At 37.9% G+C, this 7,582-nt stretch overlaps 1 protein-coding gene across 1 annotated transcript; it reads left to right on the top strand.

Moving 5' to 3' along the window:
- On the top strand, positions 1,316-3,965 carry LOC107614929. The gene is made up of 3 exons (XM_016317054.1): positions 1,316-2,530; positions 2,675-3,460; positions 3,579-3,965. The coding sequence occupies exons 1-3, from the start codon at positions 1,316-1,318 to the stop codon at positions 3,963-3,965; spliced, it is 2,388 nt and encodes a 795-aa protein (XP_016172540.1).

Below are 7,582 nucleotides of genomic sequence, written 5' to 3' on the forward strand. Positions count from 1 at the left end.
CATAATGTTAGATTTGTCACAAATCGAAGAAATGCAGTTGAATGCTGATGCTTTTAAAAGGATGAATAATTTAAGATTTCTTAAATTATATAAGCCCTCAGATCAATATGCTGGCAACACTAGTCTTCCTGAAGACCTTGAATCATTTTCTCACAAACTAGTTTACCTTGAGTGGTATGGATACCCTTTGGACTCTCTTCCACTAAACTTTTTTGCTAAGTTCCTTCTTAAGATTCGCATGTCGCACGGCAATGCCAAACAACTATGGCAGGGGATTCAGGTACATATATAGATATACATAATACATACAATATTATTTGCATACTGAATTTAGTGTCCATTAAGATATCTTTTCATTTAGTGACAGAAAAAATAATTGAATGAGGAAAAAACTTGAGCATAAGATTTCATGTTTCTAAAACATATTTACATTATATTTGGATAATATTTTCAAGACAAAAATAAAAAAATAAGACATATAGAAATTTGTTAACTGGAGAGATAAAGAATTAATACAAAATTTTGTTATCTTGTAGTATAAAAAATTAAAAATATTAGTGGTCCGTCAGAATTTATTATTTTTGTCATTAGTTGTAATTAATGTTTAAAAGTATGGAATAAATTAAAATATATTGTTAGACTACTAAATAAAAAAAATTAAGTTAATAATTAAGTGATAACTAAAAAATATATTTTGATGCCCCCTAATCGACAAGCACCAACTTCATGTTCTATTTGATGGCTTACGTTCTCTACAGATATTGCATCTCAAGGAATGTAGTAATCTCACTGAATTCCCTGACAACATTGGCATCTTGTCAAAATTACAGGAACTAATACTTGATGGAATGATACGCCTAACAAGGAACTCAAGGAATCTAGCCAGCAAACTCAAAACAACAGCAGCCCAATTGAGGAATTAGAAGAGAATGTTGAAGTAGCAGATGGTCTAGCCATTGAAAAAGGCCCAACAAGTAAGAGAGAAAGAAGAGCCTCATCATGGATGGAGGATTACCATATGAACTAATAAAGAGAGAGCATGATAGTCAATCCATATAGGCAGTTAGTTAGGATCTCAGAAGAATAAAAGGTAAGGGATAAGGAGAGAGAGAGGGCATAGAGAATTACCAAAGTGTGTAATGGAGTCATTCTCCCAAGACTCGAAGCTGGGGGTAGCGTCATTGTAATTACTGGTGGTTGTTGAATTTTGCTTAATTCCTATTTTTCATTCACCTTTCACCCCGTTCATGTGCATTTTCATATTTTGCATTCATTGAGTCTAACAAATTGGTGCTTTCGTTGAGAGGATTCGGAAATGGAATCAGGAACTCCACTGTCCCGTTTGGAGGATGCTTACCAACAACATCGGTCCGAGATCGCAGCGCTTCAGAGAGGGCAAATCGAAACCATCGCTCAGGTCGTGGAAACCCAAAGCCGACTTGGATCTGTGGAAACGTCGGTTAAGAGCATTGAGAAGATGCTCAAGGAAAGCTTGAAGCTCAAGCAAGCGATACCGGAACATGGAGAGAGTTTCGATTCCGCAGGTTCTATGGGGAATCTCCATCTGTCGCAATGGCCGAAGGGAGTTCGGGCCGAGCTACCAATTTTTAACGGCGAGGGAGTGGAGGAATGGACCTTCCGAGCCAGGGAGTATTTCGAGCTTTGTACGGTACCAGAGGCGTGGAGAGTGCGGCTCTTGTCCTTCCACCTCACCGGCCCAGCATATACATGGTATCGATGGTGCGTAAATAATGGCATCATGTATACTTGGGAGGGATTCTTGGAGGCGCTAAGCACTAGATTCGGCTGCAATATTTTTCATGACCCAAAGGCAGCGTTGAAAGATCTTCAACAACATTCCACGGTCACAGAGTACCATTCCCAATTCGAAGATCTGTCCAACCAAGTCACGGGACTGACGGAGGATTGGCTAGTGTCACTCTTTACGGCTAGGTTGAACGATGCACTCAAGTGCGAGCTCATGCTTGCGAAGCCTAAGACATATGTGGAAGCGGTCGCCCTTGCCAAACTGCATGAGCAGAAGCATAGTGCAAATTCTCTCAATCTGCGACCACACAGCCACCGTGCTGCCGGAGGTACTCCTACCACTCTCAGCCCTGTTCGGCCACCATTGCTACGACCACCCTCATCATCCGCATCATTGAAGTCCCCAGTACTTGAAAAGGGACCCCCTGGCTCACAAAGCGGGAGCAATACTCCTCATCGTCGACTCACAGCTGCCGAGATTAAACAGCGGCGCGAGAAGGGACTTTGTTATTATTGTGATGAAAAGTATTCGGTGGGACATAAGTGTAAATCATCCTTTCTACTGCTGGTGGGAGGTGAAGAAATGGATGAGTTACTTCATGGGTGGCAGACCGAAATGACTAATCCAGAGGGAGACTCGGCCAGCTTGGGAACACCCAGTCCGGAGAAAGGCGTGGTGGAGATAAGCTTCAATGCCATGGTGGCAGTGTACCACCCAGAAACTATCAGAATCGCTGAAACCTGTGAAAGGAACCCAGTAATGGTATTAGTGGATGGGGGAAGCACCCATAATTTCATGAAATCAGCGACAGCAAGGAAAGTGGGCTTACCAATCACTCAAGTACCGTAGTTGAATGTATATGTTGGTAGTGGCGAGTGTTTTGGTTGTGTTTCCAAATGCAATCAGGTGCCACTGCATATGCAAGGATTTGGATTCCGGTTAGAAACCTTCATTCTTGATATCAAGGGAGCCGATATTGTTTTGGGTGCACAATGGTTAATGCAATTAGGTGATGTAACAATGAATTACTTGAATTTAACAATAGAATTCGTGGTAGGGGGACATACTGTAAAGCTGCAAGGTGAGCGGTTGTTCCAGCCAGGGGCAATCGGAGGTAGAACTCTTAACAAGATGGTCACTGCAGATGTCATCGCTTCCTTCCTTCATTTAAGAGTACTGGAACTGAATGAACTTGAAGCCACACCAGAACAGCAAGATCAACAAGTGCAGCAAGTATTGGAAGAGTACCAAGAGGTGTTCCAAGAACGCACCGAATTACCTCCACCTAGAGAAATTGAGCACCAAATTCACCTCCAACAAGGAGCAGACCCGGTCAATGTACGCCCCTATCGTTACCCACACTATCAGAAGGAAGAGATTGAGAAATTGGTGGAGGAAATGCTACAAGCAGGGGTTATTAGAGAAAGTCACAGTGCTTTCTCCAGTCCAGTATTACTTGTACGCAAGAAGGATGGGAGCTGGCGTTTTTGCATGGACTACCGCGCATTAAATGCAATTACCATTAGGGATAAGTTTCCGATCCCAAATATTGATGAGATCCTTGATGAATTAGGTGGTGCCAAGTACTTTTCCAAGATTGACCTCCGTTCTGGCTACCATCAAATTATAATGTGTGAAAGTGACATTCCGAAAACAGCCTTTCGGACACACTTGGGACATTATGAGTTCATTGTTATGCCCTTTGGGTTAACCAATGCCCCTCTACATTCCAGGCTATTATGAACAAACTGTTTCATCCTTATATTTGGAAATTTGTAGCGGTTTTCTTCGACGACATTCTCGTTTATAGCCGGTCCAAGGAAGAACACCTGTGCCACTTGCACACTGCCCTGTCAGTGCTGCAACAGAACCAATTTGTTGCCAAACTTTCGAAATGTGTCTTCTGTCAAACCCAAGTAGAATATCTTGGTCATGTGGTCAGCGGTGCCGGGTGCAAGTAGATGCTTCCAAGATAGCCGCCATAGTTGAATGGCCAAAACCAACCAGCTTGAAACAACTACGGGGTTTTCTCGGTCTCACTGGGTACTATCGACGCTTTGTAGCTCAGTATGCGCATCTTGCTGCCCCATTGACGGACCTGCTCAAGCAAAACAGCTTTCACTGGAATCATCTAGCTGACTTAGCCTTTGAGAGGCTTAAGGCTGCTCTTACTCACACCCCAGTACTTGCCCTCTGATGAGCGGATAATTTATACGCTTTTTGGCATTATTTTTACATAGTTTTTAGTATGGTTTAGTTAGTTTTTAGTATATTTTTATTAGTTTTTAATTAAAAATCACATTTCTAGACTTTACTAGGAGTTTGTGTGTTTTTCTATGATTTTAGGTATTTTCTGGCTGAAATTGAGGGACTTGAGCAAAAATCTGATTCAGAGGCTAAAGAAGGACTGCAGATGTTGTTGGATTCTGACCTCCCTGCACTCGAAATAGATTTTCTGGAGCTACAAAAATCCAAATGGCGTGCTCTCAATTGCGTTGGAAAGTAGACATCCAGGGATTTCCAGCAATATATAATAGTCCATACTTTGCTTGAGTTTAGATGACGCAAACTGGCGTTCAACGCCAGCTTTCTGCCCTATTCTGGCGTTAAACGCCAGAAACAAGTTGCAAAGCAGAGTTAAACGCCAGAAACATGTTACAAACTGGCGTTCAACTCCAAGGAAGACCTCTACACGTGAAAGCTTCAATGCTCAGCCTAACCACACACCAAGTGGGCCCCGGAAGTGGATTTCTGCATCATTTACTTATCTTTGTAAACCCTAGTAACTAGTTTAGTATAAATAGGACTTTTTACTATTGTATTTACATCTTTGATCAGTTTTACGCTATCTTAGACCTTTATGGGGGATGGCCACTCGGCCATGTCTACCCCATTATCACTTATGTATTTTCAACGGTGGAGTTTCTACACCCCATAGATTAAGGTGTGGAGCTCTGCTGTTCCTCATGAATTAATACAAAGTACTATTGTTTTTCTATTCAACTCAAGCCTATTTCTTCTCTAAGATATTCATTCGCACACAAGAACATGATGAATGTGATGATTATGTGACGCTCACCACCATTCTCACTTATGAACGCGTGCCTGACAAACACTTCCGTTCTACATAAAAACAAGCTTGAATGCATATCTCTTAGCCTCCTGATCGTGAGATCAGAGTCTTCGTGGTATAAGCTAGAATTATTGGCGGTCATTCTTGAGATCCGAAAATTCTAAACCTTGTCTGTGGTATTTCGAGTAGGATCTGGGAAGGGATGACTGTGACGAGCTTCAAACTCGCGAGTGCTGGGCATAGTGACAAACGCAAAAGGATTACTGAATCCTATTCCAGTATGATTGAGAACCGACAGATGATTAGCCATGCGGTGACAGCGCATTTGGACCATTTTCACTGAGAGGACGGGATGTAGCCATTGACAACGGTGATGCCCAACCTACAGCTTGTCATGGAAAGGAGTATGAAGATTGGATGAAGGCAGTAGGAAAGCAGAGATCCAGAAGGAACTAAGCATCTCCATACGCTTATCTGAAATTCTCACCAATGAATTACATAAGTATCTCTATCTTTATTTTACATTTTATTTATCTTTTAATTATTAAAACTCTATAACCTTGAATCCGCCTGACTGAGATTTACAAGGTGACCATAGCTTGCTTCAAGCTGACAATCTCCGTGGGATCGACCCCTTACTCACGTAAGGTTTATTACTTGGACGACCCAGTGCACTTGCTGGTTAGTTGTGCGAAGTTGTGACAAAGAACTAAGATTATGAACGTGCGTATTAAGTTTTTAGCGCCATTACCAAGGAATGAACAATCACGATTTCGTGCACCAAGTTTTTGGCGCCGTTGCCGGGGATTGTTTGAGTTTGGACAACTAACGGTTCATCTTGTTGCTCAGATTAGGTAATTTTATTTTAATTTTAAGTTTTTTTGTTTTTCTTTTTATTATTTTATTTTCGAAAAAAAATTTTCAAAAAAAATTTTAAAAAAATAAATCATTTTATTCTTCAGAAATTTTAAGAATGAATTCTAAAGTTTCTTCATGATTTGTTGAAGCCTGGCTGGCTGTCAAGCCATGTCTAAATTTTTGGACTGAGGCTTCCACCTATCATGGCAAGAGCCCTTGTACTCTCATCTAATCAGCTGTTATATGCTTGATTTGTATCTGCTGAAGCTTGGCTAGCCATTGGCCATGTCTAGTGTTTTGGACTGGAGCTTTCACTGAAAGCTTGGCTGGCTAGTAAGCCATGTCTAATTCCTGGACCGGAGTTTTAGACTAACATTGCATGATTCCTGGAATTCTCATTAAAAATTTTGAAATCCTTAATTTTCTTTTTCCAATTAATTTTTGAAAAATCCAAAAAAATTTAATACAATCATAAAAACAAAAAATTTGATGTTTCTTGTTTAAGTCTTGTGTCAATTTTTAAGTTTGGTGTCAATTGCATCTTGTTAATTTCATTAAAATTTTCGAAAACTCATGCATGATGTTCTTCATAATCTTCAAGTTGTTCTTGATGATTTGCTTTGTTTGATCTTTGCATTTTTATGTTTTGTGTCTTTTCTTGTTTCTCATAGGCATTTTCAATTTGTTAGTATCTAAAGTTTGAAAATTTCTAAGTTTGGTGTCTTGCATGTTTTTCTTTTCTTAAAAATTTTCAAAAATAAGTTCTTGGTATTCATCTTGACATTCAAAGTGTTCTTGCATGCATTGTGTGATTTGATTCATAATTTTCATGTTTTGAGTCTTTTCATTGTTTTTCTCTTTCATCATTAAAAATTCAAAAATAAAAAAAATATCTTTCCCTTTTTCTTCTCATAAAATTCGAAAATTTGAGTTGACTTTTTCAAAAAATTTTAAAATCTAGTTGTTTCTTATAAGTCAAATCAAATTTTCAATTTAAAAATTCTATCTTTTTCAAATATTTTTCAAAAATCAAATCTTTTTCATTTTTTCTTTCATAATTTCGAAATTTTCAAAATTTATTTTCAAAATCTTTTTCTTATTTTTATTTCATATTTTCGAAATTAATGCTAACAATTAATGTGATTGATTCAAAAATTTTAAAGTTTGTTACTTGCCTATTAAGAAAGGTTCAATCTTTAAATTTTAGAATCATATCTTTTAGTTTCTTGTTAGTCAAGTAATCAACTTTAATTTTCAAAATCAAATCTTTTTAATTTTCTTTTCAAATTTGATTTTCAAATCTTTTTCAATTAACTACTTGACTTTTTGTTTGATTTTAAAAGTTTTATGTTTCAATCATACCTTTTTCAAAACTACCTAACTAATTCTCTCTCTAATTTTCAAAAATCACTAACCACTTTTTCAAAATTCCTTTTTAATTAACTATTTGTTTTAAATTTTAATTTAATTTAATTTCATTTTTCTTCTTAAAATTTTCGAATTTTAACTTTTATGTTAAATTAAAAACAAAAATATTTTTATTTTATTTAATTTTTGAATTCTTCCATCTCCTTCTAATTATTTATTTATCTACTAATACTTCTCTTCTACTAAAAAATTCGAACTCACTCTTCTCTATGTGTTCAAATTTCTCTTCTTATATTCTTTTCTTCTTCTACTCACATAAAGGAATCTCTATACTGTGACATAGAGGATTCTTATTCTTTTCTGTTCTCTTCTTTTTCACATGATCAGGAGCAAGGATAAGAACATTCTTGTTGAAACTGATCCAGAACCTGAAAGGACTCTGAAGAGGAAGCTAAGAGAAGCTAAAACACAACACTCTGAAGAGGACTTTACTGAATTTTTCGAAAAAGAAGGTG

This window comes from Arachis ipaensis, chromosome B09, assembly GCF_000816755.2.
Source record: "Arachis ipaensis cultivar K30076 chromosome B09, Araip1.1, whole genome shotgun sequence".
Lineage (NCBI taxonomy): Eukaryota > Viridiplantae > Streptophyta > Magnoliopsida > Fabales > Fabaceae > Arachis > Arachis ipaensis.

What these genes read in the sequence shown, in the direction of transcription:
- LOC107614929 (XM_016317054.1), top strand. Translation starts at nt 1,316, where the DNA reads ATGGAATCAGGAACTCCACTGTCCCGTTTGGAGGATGCTTACCAACAA. An exon ending in GTGAAAGGAACCCAGTAATG is followed by an intron (nt 2,531 to 2,674) that starts GTATTAGTGGAT and finishes AAATGCAATCAG; the next exon opens with GTGCCACTGCATATGCAAGG. An exon ending in TGGGACATTATGAGTTCATT is followed by an intron (nt 3,461 to 3,578) that starts GTTATGCCCTTT and finishes TCTCGTTTATAG; the next exon opens with CCGGTCCAAGGAAGAACACC.